This window comes from Centroberyx affinis, unplaced genomic scaffold, assembly GCF_046629955.1.
Source record: "Centroberyx affinis isolate AG114_WGS23_722 - 3 ecotype Tasmania unplaced genomic scaffold, CSIRO-AGI_Caff_v1 ptg001156l_1, whole genome shotgun sequence".
In the NCBI taxonomy this organism is placed as follows: Eukaryota; Metazoa; Chordata; class Actinopteri; order Beryciformes; family Berycidae; genus Centroberyx; species Centroberyx affinis.
In genome coordinates this window covers 148,894-176,893 of record NW_027279688.1, presented here as the reverse complement: position 1 = coordinate 176,893, position 28,000 = coordinate 148,894, and the positions used below count along the sequence as shown (strand labels likewise).

Sequence of the window (28,000 nt, the reverse complement as noted above, 5' to 3'; positions counted from 1 at the left end):
ACACATAACATCAGCTCAAACTCTTTACCACATTGCTTTAATAATAATAAAAAAAAAAATAAGACAAAAAAAAACATAAAAGCATCATTTCTGTACCAAAGCCTATGATTCACCCTCTTTCCACACCCTCACTAAAAGGATGTTTTCAACAAAAAAAAGCTGAGTATTTAAAATGAACCATCATTAGATTTTTTTTTTTTTTTGCTATACACATATCCAGTGCTACACGATCAGCGTCTAGTTTTAAAAAGCGGTTGAATAAATAGACGATAGTACCACGATGCGTGAAAAGGCCAACGGATGTCGGAGGGAGACGGGAGGAGCTCCCAGTGACAAAAGAAGACAGTTCAGAGCAGCAGATTTGGAAATCCCTGGTGAGGCAAACTTGGCAATGCCAGCCTGATTTAACAGATTAGACAATCCACACTGAAGAGATTGTTGTTGTTGGGACAGCAGAACAGTCCGATAGTCCTAAAGGGTTGTACACAGGTCCCTCGCTTCAGATTTCTGAAAGGGAGAATAGAAATCCCCAATTTCCCCTCCTTTTGTAGTGGAATGGACCCACCCTTTTGTCCAAAAGAGAGGCATTCAAGGACCGGAGAGGGAGGGGAAGGATTTTAGTGCTGCAGCTGAGCTCTCGACCATGACAGTGCCAAACCAATAAATACTTCATGTAAAAATGAAAAACCCACCACATATGAGAGAGACAGAGAAAAATGCCACATGCTTTGAGTCGTGGTCGTCGTAGAAAAAACAGAGCTGGACCGACAGAACCTGAACAGATCACACTGAGATCACAGGGAGAGGATATTGTAGTAAATTCAGCTGGCATTCCCTTTTGCAAGCACCAGTCCCCTAAGACCACCGGTAACACGCACATACCTTTGCTCTTATCCCTGCCTTGGTTCCACCTACAGGTGACCACATGTCCGTTAGGCGTGGCCTCTCCTGAGTAGGTTTCCAGACCGAGCGTGACGGTTAGCTTGGCTGTGGGCATCAATGCAGTCTATCCAGGAAACGAGCAAGATGAGGGTAAGATGATTTGGGTAATGAAGCGTTAAAAAAAAACGGCCTGCTATTTTCCGCTCTTCTTTGGCACAGTACTTCTCTTGGCCTGCCACAGGTGGTTGTGGATGGTCAGGGCGTCCACGCTGACCGACACCGTCTTGGCGGGGATGACTGTGAACTGCTTGCGGTCCGAGCTGTACTTGTACAGCTTGTCGATCATCTTCTTGCTGATGCTCTTGGGTCCTGTGCCCGTCAGCTTCTGGATCTCCTCGGTGTCGGGAAAGTACGAGTAGAGCGCCCGGAACTGACAGCCGCCGTCACGAAACAGGATCATCAGGTGGTTGGATTCACACTTCTCCAACTCCTAACAGGGGAGCAGAGATAAGAAAAACATTGATAAATTTCACATTAATATAGCATTCAGGAGTTTTGTGAAGCAGGCTTGTCACCAGAAGGCTGCCGATTCAAATCCTGGAAGGGTGGAGAAAATCTGGGCAGGTAAAGTGAATAAGAAATACTCCCTTCTCTCAACAACTACTATGAAGATGAAAAGGCCCTTGAGCAAAATATCTAACCCTCAGTTGCTCCAGTGCAGCTGCTGGACATCAGCTCCTGTGTGTGAATGTGTGTAATTGATGCTGAAGAGTGTGCATGCTCAGTTAACCTTATTTGGTTAAGAAATTAAAAACACTGTTAAGTTTTAAGAATTTGCAACCCCCAAAACCCTCCCCCCCAAAAAAATCAATGGAGTGACTATCTCTGGCTTTCTGCTACAGAGTTCATTTACACTGAATTTTGGCTACACTGAGTGTCATTTCAAATGACCAGGCCCAACAAACTTCTTTAAAAATACTATAAACCAAATAGTAAGCTGGTCCATCTGAGGCAAAGAACTGACCTCTAGGATCTGGTTCTTCTGCGGCTCGTTGACCTTGCCAGCCAGGCAGCAGTGGGAGATGGCATTGTGGATGATTGGCTTGTTGGACTTGGCGCTGGGTTCCTTGAACAGCTTAGGACCTAAAGGAGAAAAGCCAATTCAGCCATACTAAATTAAGTATTATGTAACATATAATCAGGGAGTGAAATTAACACCAGCCAACAGCCAAACGCTGGTAAATTTGGCTGCAGCTCATACATTTTTCTACTTATCAGCCACACAAAAAACTAGCCATTGTTTTAAAGTTCTTTTGTATTCTGAAGATTATATTTGGCTGGTAAAAGAGTGAAAGTAACTGGCTGTTATTTGGCCTGTATGCAATGCATTCTAGGATAATGAAGAAAACAGGTTTAACAAGGCCTGCATCTTGCTGTTTTTGTCACCGATTAATGGCTGATGACTGAGGAAAAACACAACCACAGGTCCCAGTTACCATGATTACATATTCTAGTGTAGCTGAAAATAAGAAATAAGATAATAGAATAAAATCTGTGCACTGACCAGTGTATTCAGCCATGGAAGTGATGGAAGATGCGGTGGAGCCGTTGTCCCAGTCTCTCTCTGCGGTTCGACTGGTGTTACGACTTCCTGGAAACGACTCCACAGAGTCACAGCTGGAAAACACAATGACACAAGGCCTTGGTTCAGCAAATATGACGAGGACAGGAGACAGTCTTTGTACACAGAAATTAAAATATAAATACTGCCACTCTAAAACATGAACAAATGTATACTCACAAGGTTAAAAAAAAAAATACACACACAAACACACTGTGAGTGACTTACCGTTGGGAGCCAGCTCCTCCAGAGTTGACGCTGTCAGCCTCGTTGGTGGCAGCGGAGGCCAGGGACAGACTGGAGCCTGACTGGGCATTGCTCAGGTTGTCAGCTACGTAAAGCGGAGAAGATCAATTCATATCTTTTATAAAACTGTTATGATCCTCCTCAGTTCAGATTGGCACCAGGGTTTTTCCTGCATAGAGAATTCCGGGACAGCTACCTGGGTAATTTTCTGTGCTGCACTGATAAAAATATGCCTAGTGTCGGCAAAAATGTGTAAATATCTAATTACAACGGTAAAACTCTTCAGTGTTGCATTAATAACATGCATTGGTGATAGCAATCTAGTTGTAGCTGACTAGTTCCACTGCAGAGACAGAGAAAAACATCAAGCTTGTGTGTATGACTAGCAGTATTTGAAATTGTGAATGTCTCAGAGTGTACTGAGACAAATGTTGGATTGTTATTGTAGTAGACAAAGTGTGAGCCAAGGTGTGCCAAGTCTTATTTTCCTGTATTTTATGCCTTGATCTATCTGTATTTTATTGGGATGGTAAGTGGTAAATATGACTGTCGCTCATTTTCTGAGATTGCCAGGATTAATAATTGTAGGCATTGTAATAATTTCAGTAAAAACAGAATAGTTAATTTGATTAAAGAGACAGGCGATGACAAATAATGAACACAACAAAAGGGCCATCTTTTAAATTAATTACAATTTAAAATTAAATAAAAATATCAATCCCCATTACTGGTATTCATTATTGTTATCATTATTAGAGTGAAAATATGCTGTATAGTCACTACAACCAAAAAAATAAAAATGCCCCTCAGTGAAACGACAGTCAGCCAATAAGCCCCATAGCTCAGCGGGAAAAACTCTGTTGCCTTGGCAACTCAACGGAGTGCACCGTGTTGAGGCACGTGAAGAGGAATGGAGCTTCAGCTCACTGTCAAACAGATGATATAACTGAATGACTCGGATGTGTAATCTTACGTGTGGAAGAAGAGCACTTGGAGAAATTGTCGCTGGAGGACTCCTCTCTGAATACAGTCTTGGGTCTCTGTTTCTGCTTGGGCTTGGGGGTCTTGGGCGTCTTGGGCGTCTTGGGCTTCACCAGGCCTTGCTCCTCAAACATCTCCTGCTGCTTCCTCCGCAGGTACTCCTGCTTGATCAGCTCCCGCCGTGTCTTCTCATCCTCTTTACGAATGCGGTCCTCCTCGGCCTTACGTCTGGCAATGAAAAAGAAACACTTGGGTGTCAACAGCTGTGATGTTGTCAGGTGTACAACTGTGTGAAACTCTGATCTGAATCATGATGTGAAGCGTGGAGAAAATTAGTTACCTGGCTTCGTCTCGTTTGAGCTCTGAATCTGCTTCTAGCTGCTGTTTGCGGAGCCGAGCCTCCTCAGCTTTCTTCTGCTGCTTCAGCAAGAATGCCGCTCTCTTCTTAGCCAGCTCATCCTCTGCCTTCTGCTCATCCTACATGAGAAAAACAGAGGTACAGAATTCTTCTCTTTTCATGTATTTACTGGACAGTATAAGGGAATTACTCGACACGGGACCACTGCAATTTATAAAAATTATATTTCAATCTACCAACAACATTCCACACAACCTACCAAAACCTATCAATACTACAGTAATTCAATCTTCATTTTCATCCAAGGTGTTACCTTGAAGAAGAAGCCCATGACAGACTTCTGCTCTCCATCGCCCCCTTCTATGGTGCTGTCCTGGCCACTCTCCTCTCCCTTCAGGTCTGACAGATCCACCTCGATCAGGTGGGATTTGTTACGCTGCACCTCCTCCGACGGCACATTCTCTTTCCCTGAACCGTCTGAGGAATTGAGCTCAGACTCTCTCAGGGTACTGGACAGGCACTCATCAAAGGACACTTCTGGGACAGCCACAGCCGCCGGGTCCACTCGGGTCGGTAGGCGCATGTTAGCCTCGTCGTGAAGCCGGAAAGTAGCGCTCCGAACGTGGCCAGAGCCTGGCTTGTCGATTGTCTCTCCTGCTATGGGGTTTCTGGGGCTGGGGGTGTCGGGCTGCTCGGCCCTGGGGGACCTGCCCCCAGCTAACTGCCTCAGGTGGGGTAGTGTCTCCGTCCCACTCTGGGTCGGGGTGAGGGCCCTGGAACCCTGCCGACTCTGCTCCTTGGCTATCTTTAGCTCTGAAGGTTTGGATCTGGAGCCTCGGGCTGAGGTCAGCTTGGGGGGTTTCCTGGTTGGGGCGGTGGCTGCGGCGGCAGCAAGGGGCTCCACAAAGTGAATGGCTGCCCGAACCTTAGAGTCATTGGTCTTGTCGCTGGTGGGGGGAGGAGGTGGGGTTCCACCAGGGGGGGACTGTACATTCTGTTTCATTAACATCTCCTGCTGGAGCGACAGCTGCATCATCTGTTGCTGGATGCTGCCGATGGCATCGTTCAACAGCTCGATGGAGCGGTTGCACTCATTGAGGTCCAGCTCTTCCTCTAGATAGAAGCTTCCACTGCTGCCCTTCTTGTCTGTCTCTAAGGCACCTGGCGGGGCGGCCGCCTCCACCTCTTTGTCCCCCCTCAGGGCGTCAACACACAAGTCATCTTTAGATGCTGTTCCTTTCTCACCGTTGAGCTCGTCTTTGGAGTAGTCAGCCTTGAGCGGGTTGGGCAGTGTGTCACTCTTGCCGCCACCCTTCTTGACAATGTGCAGGAAGGCAGCCTTGCCCAGCTTCTGCCTCTGACGAGCCGACAGCACTTCCATCTTCTTCTTCTGGTGCTCGATGGCCCGTCGCTTCTCCTCCAGCTGCATGTGGAGCTGGACAAGCTCTGAAGCTAGCACATTAGCACCACCACTACCGTCGCCTGTACGACTGCCCCCTCCCAAGGGTGAGGAGGGGCTCTGGTCCCGTTTGAGCCTCCAGGAGGAGGCTAGGGGCCCACTGCACTCTGAGCCGTCCGGGGTGGTCCTCTGGGAGCTGGAGGCACTGGAGCGTAGGTCATGGTTGCTGCCGAAACGCTGCTGGTGGGCTTTGCGCTCGGCGAAGGAGGTCATGCGTATGCTGCCACTGGCCATGCTGCTGGCCTGGGAGTGGGTGCTGAGGCAGGGGCTAGAGCGCCCACTGCCACCATTCATGTCTTTGTCTTTGTCCTCGTGCTCTTTCACATTCATGTCCTCCTGGAGTTTGGCCGATTCTTCTTCCTCATCGTCTTGATCACAGGTTTTCCTGGGCCAGTTGGTGTCCTTAGTGGTGAGGGCTTCATCCAAATCCTCTTCATCCTCATCCACCTCCTCCAGCTCAGGCTCCAGGCCCTGGCCAGGCTTTGGTTCCTCAGAGTCTGAGTGCAGGTAGAAACCCCCGGCTGGCTCTCTGGACGAGGGGTCCACACTGCTGGTGACGACGGGCCTGAATGTCTCCTGGCCCTGGGGAGACTCAGTCGACAAGTCAAACTCCTCGCTGGAAGGGGTAAAGGTCCGGTTCAGGCTGGGGGGGGCTTTCCTACGAACAGCTGCCGCAGGACCATCTCCTCGGCGTAGAGAGCCCCTCCCTGAGGACCGGGGCACCTCTCCACACTCTTCCTCCTTATTTAGGCATACAGACTTCTCTTTGGCCGGTTTGAGCACGGCAGGCATCAGTGGTTCTAGGTAAAAGCTATCCGGTGCAGGTTTGGACTCAGTGGAAGGTTTGGGTCCGACCGCGGCAGCTGCCTGCGTCCCGTCAACCCGTTTGGGGATGGCGGAAGCATCAGTCCTGGTGACTGCCACTGGAGTTTCTTCCTCATCCTCCATGTTGACGTTGCCCAGGAGGCTGTGGCCGTTGACTCTGCGTGTGGCGGCCTGTGGAGGTTGGTGGCCGGAGGTCTGGTGCTTGGGTGTGACACTGACTACGTTGGAGGCCAGGCTGTCCTTGCTTATGGAGCGGGCCAGACTCACACTGTCGCCAGAAGCTATGTCGGCGTCGCTGTCTGTGGCTGTGTGGAACATGTAGGGGTTCAGTGTAGACATCGGTCTGCAGAGAGAGAGCATGGAGAAATCCTCATTAGTTATGTCAGAACAATATAGACAGAGTTCCAACACATTTTCAAAAGTTCAGTCCTTAATTTCTAGAGTGGATGTTTGCTGATAGTGGCAGGTCAACATTACTGTTTGTAGGCCATATCATGTCCATGCCCACGAATAGATAGAAATAGTGGACTTAAAACTTGGGAGAATTTCCATCAATTGTATTTATAACTATTTAAAGCTTATTACTTAAAGCAAAGCTCTCTGTTCTTCTCAACTTCACAGAACTATGGATGGACTGCTACTAGAAAGAGTCCTACAACAGGTTAGCACATACATCTCTTTTCGAAAAAGTACTTTGTCTAGTTAATGTACAATAGGTACCTCTGCCTCTTGTCGGGCCAAGCGACAACAGAGCCTCGGGGTTGTCCCTCCATCTGAGTCAGGGAGTTGGAACGGTTTCTTAGACCTAACCAGAAACACAAACCAGATACCAATCAGGACGCATAAATAAATAAATGAATGAATAAATAAATAAATAAACAAAAACAGCTTATTATTAAACAGCTGGTCACGACTATACTAACAAATGAACTTGAACTTAAGTCTTCTGCCAACATACATGAACTGTGTGAAGCTTGTTTTAGAAAGTGGCTGAACTGTTGTCCTTACCTGCACCATCCTCTCCTTGCTGCTTTTGTTGCCTCTGTCTCAGGGGCAGGAGTGGGTGGGAAGGGCTGAATGATGGACCCCCTTTACTGAAAACCACAAATAACTGAAATCAGTTTGGTGTTTTATTACCACACCTTAAGTGATATTACACTGTACATTGTGTAATAAGATTTCCAACAGCAAGTCTTCTAGCAGGTGCAATCAGGATTGCCATCCACAACACTATTAGGACAATAGATTGGCCAACATTTTTGACTGGAACTGGCCAATTCATGGATTAATTAAAACCAATAGACAACCAGTTTTTAAAATGGCTTTTGCTCCACACACCAGCTCAAGTTGTAACATTATCTTTCAACACAGACACAGTAAAAGCCATATAATTCAACAGACAAGCAAGCAGCATGATAACATCCAACCGACTCTTGCCTACCAACAGATTACTTATCAGAGCAACAGGTCTCATGTAATCCCTTCAGCTAGCTAGCCTAATCTTTCACCCTCCCACACAGGCACTCATATTGCACTCATATTGCACGCACAGGCAAACAGGCAATGCAAGAATCAGCCTGACTTTGTGCATATCATTATTAAATTTAGTGAAGGAGAAGACAAAGGGTTAAAAGTGGAGGGCACATGAGAATGAGAGGGCAAATAAGGTGATTCGCTGCATTGAGAACAAATTCAGAACACATTTCTGAAGCCAAACACTGCAGCACATCTACCCATCCTTGATGGTGAAGATGGCTAACTGGTAGAGAAACAGGAGCATGGTGTGATGGAATGAGAAGGAAAGTGAGAGGAGACTTACAGGGGGTCAGAGTCTTCGGGGTGCAGGAAGTACCTGTTACAGACTTCAGGGCTGCTCTGGCTTTCAGCAACACCAGGGCTGACCAGGAAGCTGCGCTTGGTGGCGTTGGAGATGGGCACTGATGGGCGGGCACTCTTGGGCTGAGCCATGGCTCTAGCTGGGGGAGGGAAGGGGAAGAGGTGTGGATCAAAAATACAAGGGCCGACTGAGGGTGTCTGTCAATAGAAAAATAGAATCTGGGACGCTGGCTGGAATTTAATTTTCATTTTGACAGGAAGGTTGACCCAAAAAAAAGTGGCTGGCATTTTAAATGCAACTTTGCATCATGTAGACATGAACCGTTTACTCCAAAATCTTATAGGGTTTATACCTAAATTAACGCTTAACAATCAGCCATGAAGAAAAATACCAGTTTCTTAGTTAATTTAATACTTCAGTAAAATACCACTTCATGCATTTCTCTGTAGCCATAGTCAGTTAGTTAATCCTTAGTTAATCCGCCTTGAGGGACTGGTACAGATGGACACGGACAAAAATAGATGCTTATCATCCATTATACTGCTATTGTGTAAAAACCTTACAATTCCAATTTGGGGATTTTACATGCTTTGCTTGAATTGAAGTTTCATGACCCTAAAACCAAGGATGCCGTTTCATAATATATTGTAAAACAAAATGCATAGTCATCAATCGTTTAGCAGTGTGAGACAGTATTGATATGAAGAGCATAACATTCACACTGTGATGCCTACCATCTTTAAACTCTTGGAGATCTCTGGGCTGGACAAACTCCGGCTTGACAGTCTCAAACCACCAGAAGAGCTCAGCGATGAACACCATCACATTGTGCTGCAAAGGGAGCAGAGCCAACATTTCAGAAACACTTGGATGCAGTTTCCTGATCATAACAAAAATTTAAAAATGCCACCAAGGATGAACATTCTCTGTTAAACTGTGCTGTAATACCTGGTAGGTCTGGAATTAACACCAAGCAAATATAAGTCAGACTCTAAAAATTGGTTTAGCAGGTAAAATAGTGAGTGTGACACGTGAATGTTGGTATTTAGCAGCCACTGTTTCTTGAGGATGAAAAAGTTGGCTTCTTGCACTACATTACAGTGTTTAAATAGTACTGCAACTGCTTATCAAAATGGCAGTAATTCTACCTTGAGCACAAGTGGCGAGTACAGCATGTCCTCTGTGGTCAGGTAGAAGCTCTTATTCAGATACTCGTTGGCGAACTCTTTGAGCAGCTGGATGTTGTACAGGCTGTCGGCGATGGAGGTCACCTCCTTCAGGCAGATATCTGCTCAGAGAGGCACAGGGAGGGTCAGCTCGGGACACAACTGCATGACCTGCTGGCTATAAATGTCACAGTGGACTGGGACAGCGAGCCATGTACAACCGACCAGAATAGCATCGCGCATGGATATCACATTCAACACGTTAGGGAAAAAGGTCTTGTGCTCTTTACAGAAAATAATTTTGAAGGGAACTGATAATTGCTGAAATTTAGCTGAGTATCAAAGTGACTGAGTGTGAGTGAGTGAGTGAGTGAGTGAGTGAGCGAGTGGGTGGGTGAGTGAGTGAGTGTGTGTCTGTGTATGCAAGCACAGCATACCCTCTAGCTTCATGAGGTCTGGGCAGTAGTAGTGGACCACGGTGAGCAGCGCAGTGCCGTCACACACGTCCCTCATCAGGTCCTCCAGCAGTGGGAAGAAGGGCAGTTGTCGGCCCGAGGCGTGCTCCCGGCGATACCGCACCTAACCACCAGGGGGAGAGGGGGAGGCTCTAATGAGCAGACGAGCCACGGCAAAAACCACCACCACCAAACGACTACTACCAGAAGTGTTGCATTAGAAAACATCCCAGATGCAATGACTAGTGTCACAAATATAGATCTCTTTTGTACTGAGATTCATGTCTGAACTAGTCAGTTATCCATGGATGTTTCCGCTTCAGTTAACAACGTTCTACTCTCCTTATTTAAAGTCACAATGAAATGAAAAATGACTTTTTCACCTCGTTAGCCAATAGCCTATGGCAGAATATACACCTATTTAAATAAATGTCAAAAAATTTACAAAAAATATATTTTCTTGTAGTTTTATATCAAAATTCCATTTACTTTCTGGGAAAAAGTGCATCGTTTTTTTAACATTCCCATTCCTACCATCAAATAAATCAGCCTTTCTCTCCCTAACTGATATCCCATTGGTTTACACTTTTGAATGATCACTCTGTGTTATGTCCCGCCCCAGTATCCTGTTTGAAATTAAGGAAGCAAGATGCTCTCAAAAAGCTGTTTCATTGTGACTTTAAGCCCAAGGTTCTCCCCAGGAGTTTGAGACAAAAACAGTGTCATACTGAAGTCAGATAATACTCCTCTTGAACTGAAAAATTGCAGATTGACTGAGTGCAGATTTCATGAGATGGTACCGCTGAACAACAAGGCGTTGTGGCATCATGGTTACACAGTTCAGGAAGAGGAGAACCCTGAAGACCCGGTTAACTGGGTGGAGGATGGAAGTGTGAATATTGGAGCAGTGACATGAAGAACACAGAATGGACCGTCAGCCACCCTCAGGCCTCAGTGGGAATGCTGTGTCACCGGCCAGTGGAGCAGCCCAGTCAAACCAGGCAACGAGGACAAGCTGACTGGGAGAGACACTGGGGAATCACTGGCCCACTTCTGGGAACCGGGTGTGTGGTTAGTACAGAAACTCACGCACCCCAGTTACATTACTGATGGATACATACTCTATACAGCTGGTAGGGATGGGCATCATTGCACAGATTACACGACTCACTTGATCAGATTGATGAATCTACACAATTCACGCAGTTATATAGGCTGTTGCGTGTACACTCATCTGCCTGCACTGTAGCTAAAAAAGGAGAGGACATACAGGCCAACAATCTGGAGCAACATGTAAAGTGTAAAGTGAACAGGAGGCCAAATTAGGCCCTCGGTAGATAAATGTGTCACTGTGTGAATCCAATCAGGCTTCTGCTATATGCCAACCTTAACTGCTTCTGCATCACTTTTAGCCAAATACCCTTTTCTGGGATCACCACTCACTATGTAATGGCTAATCATTCTGACATTTCAGATTTTTGCTCTCTTACTTATTATCTATTAACCTTTAGCGTGTCTTGTTTTGTTGATGTTTGTTATGGTTTGTTTGCTGGCTTGTTTAGTCTATTTTGTTGTGTTATCTTGAGTTATGAATGTGTGTTTGTATGAGCGCACTGCAGCAAATTCCAGGCAACTGTCTAGTTGATGCGGCAATAAAGTTAAGTAAGTAGGTAAGTATTTGTGGCAATAAGAGAAAAAAAGAAGGAATTAAGCGGAACAATTGGGAAATACAGACTGAATTAGCCTTGCACCAATTTGGAGAAAGGCGGAAGAAAGAATTAGCGTTGTGAGCCATGTGATCATAAAGGTGATCATAGTACGAGACGTGAGTAATTTGCAAGATCAAATGGATCAAAAGACTTAGAATTAGGGATGAATCCAAAAAGTAAGGAATTAACAAAACTTTATTAACAGCCGAATAACCTATTTAAAATCAAGCTTTGATCTCCTTATTTTTTAACACTTGTTTGGAGTACTCAAAAGACTGATTAATGATGCCCATTCCTACTGCAGCTATCAACCTAGCTTAAACCAGGTCTGGTGCAACTATGTTAAGACTAAGCATGACATTGAAATAGCCTACAAACAGCACAACACAGCTACACAGCTGTAAGATAGTGGCCTAAATCACTGAGAAGCTTACAGCATTTATTTCAGGCCATTCCACAAAAGTAGTCCAATTCTACTGAGGTAACTCCCATCAGGGGTTGTAGGTGAAACTAACAGCCAAACTTTAAGCAGCTCTACTGCAAGCTCTAGTTCTACATAAGGGAATCTTCTCCTCTCTAAAAAGGTGGCTTTGGAGAAGGAGCAGCGTACCGCTTCGGAGAGCTCCTCTGGCTCCAGCATGCAGTGGGCCAGCTCGTGCATGACGTCAGGCTGACAGACACACACACACAGAGCAGAGATACTGTCAGAGGAGACCGTGGGCACAGAGGAGAGAGTGTGAGAGGAGAAGAGAGACCAGAGGAGGGATGACACAGCAGATCAGTGAGAGGAGGTGGCTAGGGATGGGATTGCAAAAACAAAAAGGAGAGGTGGAGGCATGGATTTTCTCTCATTCTCACTGGCAAGCAAATGCCTCGCACTCATACACACGCACAGCAAATCCACATGGCCTACTTGAGTTTGAAATGAGAGAAAACATTGCGTACAAAAAAGGAATATCTTTGACCAAATATACAAAAGTCAGAAGAACTTTACACCACAGTGTGACATTTTTGCCACAAGGAAAAGAAGATAAGCAAAAAAAACAAAAACCGGCAGCTTTCTCCCCCTTGCTGACACACTGGCTACAAGCAGCACAGAATGAGCTTGAATGAGCCATGGTGGAGTGCGCGCGCACATCGACACAGAACTATGCGTGCAAGGGGGAGAGGGGGAAGAGAATGGGGTATGGGGACTACCATCCAACTTACAGGGACTAGTTTCCAATACCATTTGGAGGGAGACTATCCAGTTTGCAGGGATAAGAGAGGGGGGAGGGAGGGACAGATAAGGAACAGGAGCAGAAAGGTCAATAGGTCAGAGGTCACAGACAGAGGATCGGATATGCTTCCGGGTTAAAGAGAGAAAAAGAGAGAGCAGGGTCAGAACAACTCCAAAATGCCATTTGGGAGAAACATTCCTTGTCAAAACTGCAGACCTTGCAGTTGTCTTGCACCCAGCTTTCTCTAAATAAAGAGATTTTGTGGTGATGGCACCAACCTGTGTAAAGGCTTAATGAGGGAAAAATGTTACTTCTGGCCGCTGGCCTTGTAATTTCTTGGACTGAAGATGCTGTGCGCCTCTAGCCTTACCTTCTGGTGGCTGGGGGACTCCAGCGGGTGCTGCTTCACTTTGTGCTCCCTTTCTGTAATCTCCCTCATCTTCATGTTCACCTGCAGAAGAATTTATGACATATTCCCAGTCAGCACATTAACATAAATGGTTCCAGGTAGAGCTGAACAAATAATTAAAAAAAATTTTTAAATCGCAATATGAACTTCTGCAATTTCCAAATGAGAGGCTGCAATTAATGGCTTAAGAGGGAGTTGTGTCCAGCGTGAATTTCTGAACAAGGTGTTTTAGTGCTGCAGTTAATCTTTGGTCTATGAATCAAGTACAGTATTGGTGAAAACCGTTCACCATACTCAAACTCAGTAAATCCTGCACACTGACATCCATTTTTTTTTTTTTAACAAAATCACTTTTCTATAAACAATTTTAAAGTTCTAAAAAATTCATGACGAGAAGAAATTATTGCAATATTCTGTCAAATAATCGTTTTTAAAAAATTTTGTCAATATCTTTCAGCCCTTGTTCCAGGGTCATTTATTGTACAAAGTTCAATGTGGAGAAGAACACCTTGAGGGGAAAGTCAACCATCCAGTCTAGTGTTTTGCTCTCCTTATCCTCAGCTATACATGTCAGTCCAGAGTAAGTATGGAGCAGTAAGCATCTGTTCAACCAGAGGGGCCCTGGTTCAATCCCCAGTGTGGCCATACCTGTCGCAATATCCTGCAGCAAGACACTTAACCCGTATCTGCTCCAGGGGCACCAGAAGAGAAAATCCCTCCTTGTAAATTAATAAAATATACAGGACACACTTTCTCCCTTGTCCCAGACAGCGAGGGTGTGGTGTGGGACATCATGATGATTAAAGGACACACTGCGTCAGGGCTTTCGGCGCCTCAGGCTTGCAGCCCATTGAAAGACGAGCGTAATATGAGCCTGCATGTTACTGACTCATGTGCGTCCGTGGATGTGTGTGTGTATGTGTACTAGATCAGCACTCCACTATCTGTTGGCCTGTCTCTGAGCATCAGTGACATAGAGGCTGCAGGGAAACAAGCGGGCCACTGTAGCCTGCCATGTCAATGTGCAACACATTATTCATCTGACATTATGCTGAGTGAGGAGATGAGTGGCAGCCCATGTACACAGAGAAAAAACGGCTACAAGCAGTGCATGATGTGTGAAACTTTATTATAGTTTATTATTATTATTTTTATGTGCTGCTGTGTTTCTCCTTGTATCTACGCTGCACATGTCCAGGTGTGTGTTTAGACCTTGTTGATCCAGAAGACCATGGCGTCCTCCAGGTCAAAGGGCAGCTCCTTGGAGGCACTGAAGGTGGAGAAGCGCTTGACAGAGGCCACCACCTTCTCAATGCTGATCATCTCAACGGTGTAGGCCATCATCAGAGCATCGATCATGGGCATGTGAGCACTCTGGGTGGGGAAGAGAGGGAAACAGAGGACAGTTCAGTTTCGCTGGGATTTTTCCAGCTTCCAACCCAATGAAGGCAAAAGCTAGAGGCAAGTAAACTCAGACTGTAATCTAATGCATACAGATCCAAACAACAAAAAACTAAAAGAATGATCTAGCATCATCAAGGTTCATCTTTCCTGCATTATTCCAGCAAACAATCAAAACCATCCAAACAGTCTAAGCCTATGTCAAGCCAAACAGTCCAACTTTTGGGATTTACCAGGTATTGTGGCCTGTGAACAAAGACGCTAGTTTGCTTCCATCAACCTACACAACAAAAAAGAACCACAGAGGGGAGTGTCTGATTCAGAGCTACAATGGAACAATCCTGAGGGTACAAAACAATTGTGCAGCTTTAAATAACCTCCCATGGCTTTATCTAAACTTAAACTCCTCATCCAGCACATTGGGAGTCTGATCTCACACTATCTTAGGCCCACTCTCTACATCCTAATCCCATCAAGAGGCACAGCAGGGGATCCCCACTCCAAGTGGCCTCACACCTGGTGCCTAGCAGGCAAAATATTCCTCCTCGATACCCATGGTGGGAATTAACACCAGCCAAATGCTAGTGAATCTTTGTCCCTGCCTGGCAAGTTTGTCTGCTCTACTATCCACTTTTGCAGGTAACCAACCATCATTTGGAAGTCCTATTCTATGCTATTGAATTTACATCTACAGTACACTACCATGACACTGAACATACACTAAGGCTTACACCTAGTCCACACCATCACACCCAATAATGTAGTACACTACTTGTCTCCAAACAAGCCAAGTGAGTTGAATTTAAAGTCTGCATAATAAAACGTGCATCTGATACCAAATTACAGCTTTAATGGCTGTAAAGAGTGCAAGAAGAGATGATAGTTTAGTCCATTTTTTATAGTCAAGTTTTATTTACATCAACAAATGTAGATGGTGCTGTTTCAGTCTATGCTTTGTGTGACACGCTAGCCAAATCCAATTGGCGATGGGAAGTGCACAGAGATTAGGCTCGTTAACATAGCTAATGAGAGCTATTCAGAGATTTCCCCGCAGCAAAGACCTACAACATGGACTCAGATAATGACACAGGGAAAAAACAACTCAAGTGAAATAGGCAGACAAGCCAAGACTTCAACATATGAAAAAGGGAGGAAAGGATGAAGACTGTGCATACAGGAAGCTAGAGGTTGTTCAAGTTCTACTGGGCCATTAGAGTGATTCATTCACGCAGTAGTAATTATTTTGCAGGGTTCCAGAGTGCAACCATTTGGTCGCATTTTGAAAGTCTTTGCTCCAGTAATACCACGGAGTAATGTTTTGTGTTTTCATAGGTCATTATGCAAAGTAAGAAACTGTTAGGGGTAAATGATCATTTTGGGTTATCTTGCATTAATAATAATCTAAATAATGACTTAGAAAAACATTTTAAAAGCATCATAAGAGTTAATATGAAGAGATTTGTCGAAGATTTGTCGAAACACATTTCCTGAAACTAATGCTGTATTCAAGTGGGGTCAGAAATATCTTCATTATGGGTTTGAGCACACATGAATGATCCAAAAAATAGCTAATATGACAGAGTTGCTGAGATGTGAGATTTAGGGCCAGAGAGCATGGAAATCATATCAACAACTGATGGTAAAAGTCATTTATTATGCTATTGTTTGCCTTTTCATGTAAATAATTAGTACCGAACAATTAGGCCCATATGCCTTTCGGCTGATATAACATCAATTAGTCTAACATTTTGTTTTAGTATTAGGCTACTAGTAAATATGTGCATATTGACCTGCTGATTTATAATACACAAAGTAATGCAGATGGAGTATCACAGTCCTATTTCAGAGGTCAGTGTTGTCAGACAGGACAGTGCATTGATCCCAAATGTAACACCGCCAATTACTCAGTTGGCCCATTGCCTACTTTGCTTCCCCACACAAATGCAGAGATTCTGCCTACCAGTAGCTTGTGTCAATTGATTTGGCTGTGTGTGAAATACGTTTTTCAGGCCTGCCATAACACAGTCCAACTCCACTTTGGTTGTCAGGCAAAGTCCTTATTGGTTTAAAAAAAATTAAAAAAACACTTAAAATCACGTCATGATATGAAGCCTTCAGCAAAGACTAATGGTGAACCAAATCTGGTAAGAAGAGGATGTGAATGGAGTTGCCTGGTATAGCCTACTTCATTACCTACTGTAGTACATTCTTTACATTTATCCAATTGATACAGCACAACACTACATTCTAGGCACAGCAATATTAATTTCACTGAGCAACATATTTCTCTAGACAACATATTAATTACTGCGTGCGGAGCAGTCTCCGAACTAAAATACTGTTGCCACAAAATTATCTGCTGGTGCAACCAACATTTTTACAACATTATCTGTTGCAAGCACCAGATAATTTGGTGGTTTTCACAGTGCCACAAGTGGAACAAGTTTAGCACCAGATAATTTGGTGGTTTTCACAGTGCCACAAGTGGAACAAGTTTAGCACCAGATAATTTGGTGGTTTTCACAGTGCCACAAGTGGAACAAGTTTGCCCGGAGCCCTGTGCAGTCAGGGCCCATGAAGAGTGTGAGCAGACAAACAGTAGGTCAAAGGCAACAGGGCCTGCTATTCATTCCTTGGTTCCTTCTACGCCACACTCACACTTAATCTGTAATGCATTTAAATGTTGCTTAAAACTATGTGCAGAGTTCTATGCAAGGATCATGTGGCTCAAACATACTGAGATGAAACTGATCAAACACAGTTACTGATGATAATAATATGCACATATTATAACATACAATTTTGATTCACTGATTAAATGTTTTCATGAACAGATATGAAAAAAAAAAAAACAAGGCAAAAACAATGTTCAGTTCACACATGCATAACCGACACATGAACAGAATAAATCCAATAACTCTTGAGCCGCAACACAATGCATCTGCCACAGAATGATGCAGCACTGACAGAAATGACCAACTCTGAAATGACCAAACTTAAATCGGACAGCAACATATTTAGCACATTAGGTGTGATCGAGTTGTGTGAATAAATCAACAATACAGCAAAGACAACAGCATGGTGTGCTGTTCAATCCTTCATTCCCCTCTAACACTCTCACACACTGCCCTTCATCAGCCCGGCGTGGAACCCCACAGGGAGCAGGGGCTGTTGTTGCCCTGAGCTGTCTGTGCAGACAAACACACACACACACACACACACACACACACATTCACACACATGCAATCTAAGTGGACCCAAGAGGGTGGCTAGCATGTTGGGGTTTTACAAGCCCCAGCTGCTGCCCCAGTCAGAGTCAGACAGGAGGTGCAGAACTGTCTGCAGGTACTTTCACACACACACAGTAGGAACATGGAGGTTGCCATGGAAACACCTCGCCGAGTCAGCAAGCCAGGAGGGGGGTTCAATTCCAATAGTCTATCAAAGATAAGCATGCTCCTGCAAAGGATTTTCAACCCCTCTCCAGGCTTTGTGTCTGGCTGCTTGCACAGAGGCCTGCATGTGGATTATTTTGCCAGGCCACTGTCAGGAACCAGACGCACATCCCTGACTAGGCAGCCCGCAGGAGAGGCTGCCTCGACACCATCTCCGGTTGCCATGGTAACAAAAGGGTAGGAAGATGGCTGGAAGCAAGCGAGCTGGCGTTCACTCTATCCTGTATAAAGTGCTCTCTGTGAAATTGCGAGACATCGGATCTCATTGCCACAGAGGGGGGGGGGGGGGGGGGGGGGGCTGCTCTGCACTTTCAAACACACGGCCTACTTTATTCAATGGCTGTGACGTGGCAGTGTTGATTCAGGCAACAACCTGCAGGCTGTGGCTTATGTACTGAGGACGTTTTAGCATGTTTGAAAGCTGACCTGTGAAAACATTACACGCATTACACTCATATGACGATTACAGGAACAGTCAACAGAACGAAGCCTCCAGCTTCCTGCCGAAACAGAGAGACATGACCTTTCTATCAAAATATTCCGCATTTGCCTATAGATCAGAGCTAATGGGGATGGATTAGAGACAGTCAAATTGAGCATATGCTGACATCAAACGGGGCAAGGGGAGGACGTTCAAGTGCCAGACCATTCTTTTTGCAAACACACTTTACACATGACCAAAATCTAGGCTAGAAAAATGCCTGTGACAACAAAATCCATTCCTAGAAGTATTAGTGGTAGGGTAACCCTCTTTACACTGATGCCCCTGAGTAGGGATGGGCCTCCTTTTGTAATTCGTTTTCTTTTACCACTTATTACTGACATTCTTTTGCCATTGATTAAACCCAGGTCCCCCGCTTCGTCCATCTCTGTGACCACTAGGCCACCCAGCTTCTTATGTGCGTGATGTAAAAAACTCTGCAACACAACTGATGGGATGGTGCCTTCAATGAGTTTAACAGTTACCATGGTGCTGGTGTCAGCAAAACACCAGCTTTAGTGTAAACCGAAAATCTGCCAGTTCAAAATGAGAACAGGTTTTAGGACTTGGCCAAGAAGTGGCTGAGAGCAAGGAGCTTTCTGACCGCTCCGAAAGGGGTAGTCTATGGGGTGTCAGGAATGTCCTAAATTGCACCAGATTCACTTCTGTATAGCCCTAAATGCTCTATGTACAGACAGATGGAGACAAGGATAGGCGAAGGAGTAGGTACCTGGAAAAACATCAAAGGTGTTCTTTGTAGAGTGGAAAATAAGCCTGGCCAAAAAGGTCAGGAGACATACTAAGAACACCATTGCCACAGCACAATAACAAAGACACCACCAACCCCATTCACAACCCTCTCTGGCTTGGCACGAACTGTCCTCAAGTGTCCTGCATGAGTAACAGTCAAATTATACCTCCTACTTTGAATAAAAAAACGATAAGGGTGCAGCCAAATGATCTGGAACCTGTTTCATTAAGTCAAGCTGCAACAACATGTCTAAATCTCCCTGACACGTAGTGTATGACGTGAAACTCGAGTATGTCTGCATGTCTCTCCTCCCAAGGTTTCTACACGTTATACTAGACAGGTCCACTAGATGAAAGCCATCCCAATGTTCCAAAATGCTGCAGCCCAGATGCCAAGGCTAGATAACAACGAACAATGGCCACTTTCACTGATTCCACTGTGGTGAGATAATATATCAGGAGCAGGAAGAGATCAGGATTGCCCAGGTTATGTGGCAGGCTGTTATAGTTTCTGCCCTGGTTTCCGTCTCCACCTTTGACAGGCTATCTATTGAAGTTTCTAAAGGCCAATGTGCTGTTCTCTATAGAAATAGGCTATATTACATTTTGCAAAGCCTCTATGGCTGAGAGTCTGCTCTATGGCGACATCATGGGCTGCCTGGTCCTGATCTGTTGACCTGGTCTACCACCAACTTGGGCTACAATTCATTTTGTATAATGTTATTTCACAATTTTATTTTCCACATTTAACAATAGACTATTCACGTATCAGATGCAAGACAAGAAATAATTTTGTTACATCACTGAGACTAAAAATCTGGATTAATAACTGATCAAGAATAGATATCTAGCAAAACAATCAGGATTATCATTTTAGCCATAATTATGCAGCCCTACCACCACAACCATGGTCCTGCACTATCCAATGCTGCAAATACAAGAAGGCGTGGCCCACCGCCTTCTATCCAGCCAACTACCAACCCATCTATCCGCACCCCTGATCCATCCACTCACCATTTTGATGGGCACACAGGCCAGGTCCCCCTCTGTGACGGGCGTATCATCACTCTCCACGACATAAATGCCCTTCCTAGACAGAGCCTGGATGACAGACAGGTGGGACTGAAGCGAAGCCACCTGCTCCGTCTTGAGGATGAGGGCGCAGACGCGGCAGTAGAGCTCGCAGGACAGCAGCAGCCGGATGACAGGCGGCTTGATGTGCTCCTGTTCGTACTGGTCTGTGTAGAATGGGTCCCGCAAGTCCTCCGGGATGTGGTCTGGAATGGAGAGAGTGAAAGGTTAGGTGAACCGGGTGGCATTGCCATGTGCTGTGAAGAAGGCTGTGCGTGACTTAAGCTTTTACTGCGACCTGGATTGATCTCAGAAAAATGGGCTGGTCAGAGGAAAAGGTTACAATATGTGCTGAGCAGCAAAGGGGGAAACAAGGCTGCTTGGACATGAACAGCAAGCACCTTGATAAACCTAGATCCATGTAAAATACCAATCTGAACATTTGATCCCCACATCCAGACATATTGAAAAAGCTGTTTACCAGCAAAATTTGACCCCGACGTCTCTGAACAGCTTCTTAAAAAGGCCATGATACCCGCCTTCTCCAGTGTCAAGCTAAAGGAATGCAACAAAGCGCCGCGCTTGCCATGTATTCATATTTGTGCAGGCCTCAGTTTACTTGAGTAAATACGCCGATCTATGATTAGAAGCCACAGCTCCTAGTCTCATGAGTACACTGGGAAACAGAGACAGTGGCCTAAGCCAATTCTTCGGTGAGAGCAGGCTTCTCAGGTGACACAGTGGGCCTGCCAGCACTAACTTAACAATACTGGAGCCACAAGGAAAAGAAAACAATGACCTATACAGGGGATTCTGTTGCTTTGGATGTGAAGTCACTCGCAAAACCAGAAACCACAGCCATATAAGGGCACGGGACAAAGCACTTGACTCAAGGCATGCACAAACCAAATTCGTACTGCGCCATATAAAAAAAATAAATTAAAAAACACTCACACACAAACTTAAAATAGGTCTTAAATGATGCACACACACACACTCCCTTCAAAAAACACTTTCTCCATAAAGGTGTGGTGATAGAAATAACCCTGTTCCATTACTGACATCTGTTTTGAACTATGACCGAGCTCCAGTAAGACAGTATAAGCCACCATGTGTGTGTGTGTTGTATTCTTAGTGTCTGCTCTGACTGATGGGATAAAGGGAACCACTCGTCAGCAATCCCCCATCCGCGCAAACAGGAAGACAGGCAGGCAGGGCTCTTCTTCAACTGGTGCCCGACAACTCTATATGGTACACAGATGATAATCCACCAAGCACAAAGGTTGTACTGCAAACGTGAGGCGGCAACAAACCAGGCCTTGCGAAATACGTAAGATAACATCACGGCAGCAAAGAATAGGAAAGCATAAAACCATTACCTAGCAGAGAGAGATCAATTTAGAGCAATGTCAGTGGGTACTGATGTTTAGAACGCATCAATCCTGTGTACTGTATTACGCAGTATCAATCCTGTAAACTGTATTACACATGCATCACGACAACCCAAGCCTAACAGATACACAGACTGCCGCCGTATGCTCACAAATACGCCTGTCATTGTGCAACAGCATTAGTCTAGGATGCATAACAACAGCCAGCAGTGCGGGTCATTCCTGGAGAGCTGTGTTGGAGTATATTAACGCATTAGAACAGCGGGACTGATTGTGGGTGAAAACAAAGGCGTCTGGCCCGGGCCGGTCTTCACGTTTGACTTCCCTGCGGAGACACTGATGCCGTGTGGCAGCTGCCCCCCTCACCCCCTTTCTCGCTCCCTACCACCAGGAGCCAGGCTGAAAAATTTACTAACTGGGAAGGGGTGGAGCATGGGGATAAGGTCTGGCAGCGAGAACCGTTATATTCTATTGCCAGAACAGAGCGGATTCAGTCATCCATTCGGTTAGCATCCACACCAGGCTCGGCGCAAGCAGGGCAGGGCAGGGCAGACCATGCAATCTGCCTGCAACCATGACGGGTGCCCACTCTCTCCGACTCTGTATCTGGCCGTCTGGCTGGCTGTCGCTCAGGTTGGGAGCAGCTGCGCCACGTGCAGAGGGCACTAGGACAGGAGTGCATACACACAAACACAGACACACGCAATTAAACACTTAACACAGAATCCACACTGATGAACACACACCAGACGCACCTGAATCCCCCGCAACCCCCGCATCACATGATGGTTGTCTTTATTTATAATGGAGTCAAGTCAGTGGGGTTGTTTACATGACACTGCTTGTGTCTGTCACTCATCGCAGGAGTCGAGCAAACAACTGCGCAGCATTACCACTGTACTAGACACCATATGAGCCATAGGGTGAAAAGCAAACAGGCCTAATATATTCAGTTCCCATGAGGGGAAGATGATTGCTGCTGCACCTGGGAGTAGCCCCCCTCTCGATACCCAAAGCTTTGGGGCTACCGTATGCTTTCGATTTAACTGAACAGCATCTCCACCCCAGTTCATCTGCGGTGCATTGTTTCTGTCTATACAGAGATATTCTTATGCTCCATCTTTCTGTCTGCTTTGTTAGCCAGGGCCTGTGATGACAGACAGCGAGGACATTCCTCAGAGTGAGACAGACAACAGACAACCTTTCTTGTCAGCCATCACTACATAACGCCAATTAAACTTGCCCAGCCTTGGCATGAGCTTTGGAACCATATGAGCCTAAGTAATACACAGGAGAGCAGGGGGTTTCAGAGCAAAATGCTGGGTTCAAAAAACATGGGACGATAGCTTTCCATCCTTAACCTGGATAACCATTAAAACACTGAACTTACTGTCCTTTGTTTACTATGGATGTTTCAGTGGAATTGGGAAATCTGTGTAATGACTGCAGATGCAGTAAGGCAAAGCAGCATACAAAGGAAAGGTTATCTGAGCCTCTGAAATAATGATGGATGATATGATCAGAGCACTACACTGATGCAATAGACATGCAAAATAGTAAATGGTGAGCCTTCTGCATCAGCTAGCCGAGGCTTACACTGAGCTGCTATGATAAGAGATACCCAGTGGCAAATCAAAAGGTAAGTAGGACCCGTGCAATAACACAATAGCAATATGCTGTGATGTTATTCTCAAACCCATTTCAGACGATGATGATGGTGAAACACCTGCCAACCAGTCAGGATGTTGTCCCTTGCAATGATTCTGTGTTTAGAAGTTAAAAATTTATTACGAGTGCAAGGGCTCTCTGTGAAAAATTAGGCCAGCAGTCTCACACGTGGTTTCTTCTCCTGGTAATATATTGGAATCTTCAAAGAGAGGCTGGACTACACTTCCTTCCAAAACAACAGGGCCCATAATAATTAGTAAAGTGCATCTAATTTACTCATGTGCTAAGCTAGTGTGCACATACAATACCGTATTGGCTGGGGATATGATCAAGACATAATGACTGGTCCATTTAAAATTCACCAGCCACTTTAATTATTTTACCAGCCAACTAGATTTTTACAATTGGAGCTCTAAACGATGGCTGGTTACGTGCCTTAAGTGGCTACCAGACTAAACAAACTCACTAGCCACAGCCAAAATTCACCCGCGTTTGACTGGTGGCTGGTTAATTTCCCTCACTGGACATGACCAGTGAGGTTTTCAGCACACTCACTGGCTACAATAAAATAAGGAAAATGGGCTCAGTGTATCAACCAGACAACAGAAGACAAGCACTGACGGTCACTGCATGAGACAAGGAGCACTATAATATGACCAAATGGAAAATCTATATTTCTCCCTGAGCCCCTGATAAACATAGGACTCTCGCAATGACCGTATGATACTGAAACTGGTGTTGCTTTTATTTGGTTGGGGTTATTCTGAAGGCTCTCGCAGGCCTATAGGCTATGGCAAGCGAAAATTCCAAAAAATATAAATAAATCATATTCCTTCTACCTACTCTGTTAAGGTTCACAGCAGAACAGACCATTAGGCCTATACCAAATAATTGTTGGACTATGTTCAGTTGGTGGCCACCAAAATATTACCTTTAACCACAATATTGTGTCACTTTCTCATCAAAATTCATAAAACGCTTTACAGTTCCAACCCTAGACAAGACAGGAAAATCTAGCCTACAGGGCCAATTACTAATGCTGACACCATCTTGATAGGGAGCGTGAATGGCTAGCACTGCAGAGCAGTATTTTCCATATCCTGAGTACAGTGTAATAAATATAGCCTAATGCTCAACTACAGTCAGTCACTCTGCCTGCTTTGGGTTCAATCTCACTGGCCACTACACAAGAATGGAAGGATCTGGTGAGTCAGTGGGGAAGACTTCAGTTGCCAAGTGTCATGGGGGAATTAGTGTTAGCTCAAGTGCACACACACACAAATATTTCTTTCTCTTGGGCTCTTGCTGTCAATGTTTCGCCAGTAAAGCTCTGCACATTCTGCTGACCATCAGTATGTCGTCAAGAAGACCAAACACATTGTTCTGTCCAACAATAACATCTGAATTAACTATGAGGGTGTGAGGAACATATGCTGTGGATCCTCAAGTAAAGCACAGGTTCAGTGAAACTGCTGGTGGTTACAAATGCACACTTCCTAAGGCTGTAATGCTAGAGGTATAAATATTACTTAAGTCATACATCCCTAAAAGTACTGAGTGAAATATGAGTGGATCTTTGAGCTTGTAATTCCATTGTTAGGTTTGGTTTATTTGATAGGATCCCCATTAGCTGCTGCGTGAACAGCCACTATTCTTCCTGGGGTCCACATGTACACATCCATTGTACTTTCCTGAACCAGTGAGCACCTGCAAAAATTAGGCCTGAGCTTAGTGTTTGTGTGTGCATGTCCGTGTTTGTGTGAAATAACTTACCAATGCCATAAGCTTTGGCAAACAGCCACCGTAGATTGGCATCTATTTTTGCTCTGGCAGAATCATACATCTCCAACGGTACAACTTCCATTGTGCCTTCTGCAACCCCAGCCAGATCCACTTTTCTCCTGGTACTGTCCCCACCAGCACACAAATCAACGTCCATCCTTAAAAAACGAAAACAAAAAGCATGATGTAGCAGACGTAATTATAATGGCCACGCCAGCTGCCTTAACATGCCAACTATGCATTTGACAAGTGGTAGCAAGAAAAAATCCTACATGCTCTTTGCTACAATCATCAGCTAACTAATCTTAATGTGTTGGGTAAAGAAAGCAGCCAAATAATTTAATAGGACATTAGGCATCCACAAGCTGCCAGAAGACCTGCAATTCTCCTTGGTACTTCCTGCGTGAGTGGCTGGATGCTCTATGGGAGTGATTCTTCTACAAGAAATTCCATCATTTGGTGCTTTGTTGATGATGATGCAAAATGTTTTCTCGGGTGCCGCTCTTAAACCTCCCTAAAGTGGTCATTTAGGCTGACATCCGGTGGCTGGGTCAGTATGAAAAGCTGCAGTCTGGAAGGAATGATCACTTCCATCATGACCAATGCTTTGCGATAAATGAAGGTGATCACTATGCAACTTTGTATTAGGCTAACTGGTGTTAAACTCTCATACTACAGTATATGAGTGAACCTAAAACAATCCTGCCAGGTATATGCCCACCACACAATAAGGAAACCTCCAGGACCAATAAATGTGGGAAACAAGCACTCAGGCCTCTATGTACATTGTGGCATACAACACCCTGTACCGTACTAGTCCACCAGTTAAGAGCAAAAGATGTCTGATGGACCATATAACATTTCCCACTGTGCCAACAGATTACTGCATTGGTTCCTTAAACAATTTTACTTTTAATTTTACTATTTATTTTCAGGAGAAGTAGCACTGTAATTTGACCATAGAATACCTCAATGTGGAATTTGATGGACTGTTGATGATGAAGCAGGCTGCTCACACCCTGTATCTGCAGTCAAGTCAATCAGATTTGTTTATTTTCACTTTCATCTTCAACCAGTGCATACATCAAATTCGGAGAGTACGTTATGCGCTTTCAATGACAATTGCCCCTCCAAGCTGATGCATTTTTCTCAGATTTCCATACTACCATAACCTTAAAAATTGTTCTCTGTGAGACATTAACAATAGTCTTTGTCACTGAACCTTTCTCAAAGACCTAGAGCCCAAATAGTGTGCAGCATGATGGACACGAGAAAGGATGCGGATACTGAGGAGATGCATATGCATGCACCTGCTTTCAAGACGTTAAACATGTTATCCCAATTTGCTCCCGTGACTTGCTTAATTGCGACAGTTAACGTAGTTATTGTTAGATTACCTGTAGCACGCCGCCATTCAATACCGTTACCATTGCGGTAGTTACGTTATCATTAACAGCGGGATGCTGGCTTGCTGGAAAACCTGGCGCTAGCTAACAGTTAACTTTCAACAGTAACGTCAATAAAGTAATGTTATGATAACTAACCAGCGAGCTAGCATTAGCTAAGGTAGACAGTTAGCTTAACGCTAGCTAAGCAGCCATGCATCCCATAGCAAACGTTAACCTGCTAATAGCAGCTAGCCGTTAGCTTGCTAGTGTACTATAACGTACATAGGGCCAGCACTGCATTCATCGGCCCCATGAATGTTATGCTGAACAATCAGCACATCGAAGTTACCTTGACGTTAGCTAGTTGGCTAGCCATTTAACGTTACCTTGAAAGGTGTGGTGTATTTCCAAGTCACCCTTCTGTTCCCTCGGGGTAAACAATTAACCAAAGACTCGCCTCGCTATACAATGGCCTGCTGTGTAAAAAATACACCAGCAGCAGCAACGCATCATAGCCAGCTAATGCTAGCAAGGAGGCGAGTCTCAACGGTCTCCTCCCAGCAACACAACCCAAATTGCGGCCTGTGTGACAACCGCTCCGCGGCAGACTTCTTGCTAACACAAACGCCAAGCAGAAAATGGCAGGCTCCCGACATAAAGCAAAGCAACGTCCAGAAGTTCTTCTGCTAAAAATCTATCTTTCTATACGGCGCCTCATGTTAGATCACAGATATTCGCATTTCTTTGAGGCTTGTAAGCAGCGACAACCTCAGAGTGTTCGCGCTCTGCCCATAAAAATCTAATTATCAGTCCCATCCGTCGTAAGGCAACGACTACGCCTGCGTGATTACCTTCCAGACAGACACTGCTACCAGTACGCCTACAAAGTGACTTTTTTTTTTTTTTTAGCACGTATACTTTATTCATTACTATATATTTTAGATGCCACAAGATGGATTCAGCTCCTGTCTTCCAAATAATTTTCTTACTTTCATTTTACTCCTAAATGTCTTAAAACACAAGATGCCGATCGTTGTAAACATTACTTTGGGAGGCTGACTGAAAAAGTAATGTGTATGTCTAATAGACTTGTCCATTCTGAAATGGACTAGAGTAGCCTCTTGAGTCAGTGTTAACTAATGCAAATATAGATAGTATTTTTTGTTACGAAGCACGATTTATTAACAAGTCCTGTATGTTGCTCCTGTGACATTGACCAATAATGCCCTCTAGCGGTAAAAGTGTGGTAGAAGAATGATGAATCTTTGAAGCATCTAAATTGTTTTGTACAGTAGTAGAGTAAACATTCATTGCCCAATGTTATTTTCATGACCAGAGATTTTTTTTTAATTCACATTCACACACAGTGATCTCCGACATTCACACACAGTGAGAACTGAGGACAGTGGAAATACTGGAAACTGGTGAACATTTTGCATAGGAGC

General features: G+C 44.8%; 1 protein-coding gene across 1 annotated transcript; it reads right to left on the bottom strand.

The window, feature by feature from the left end:
* Positions 1-18: 18 nt before the first annotated feature.
* Positions 19-27,231, bottom strand: camsap1b (calmodulin regulated spectrin-associated protein 1b). Its single transcript, XM_071524144.1, has 19 exons — positions 26,942-27,231; positions 25,159-25,325; positions 20,270-20,532; positions 14,381-14,542; positions 13,130-13,210; positions 12,150-12,209; positions 9,813-9,954; positions 9,358-9,497; positions 8,944-9,040; positions 8,192-8,348; positions 7,381-7,466; positions 7,093-7,177; positions 4,402-6,715; positions 4,071-4,207; positions 3,723-3,958; positions 2,732-2,834; positions 2,447-2,559; positions 1,907-2,025; positions 19-1,372 (listed from the first exon to the last, which is right to left on the bottom strand). Exons 2-19 carry the CDS (start codon positions 25,322-25,324, stop codon positions 1,076-1,078), a joined length of 4,758 nt encoding a protein of 1,585 aa, XP_071380245.1. The 5' UTR covers position 25,325; positions 26,942-27,231; the 3' UTR covers positions 19-1,075.
* Positions 27,232-28,000: the final 769 nt, after the last annotated feature.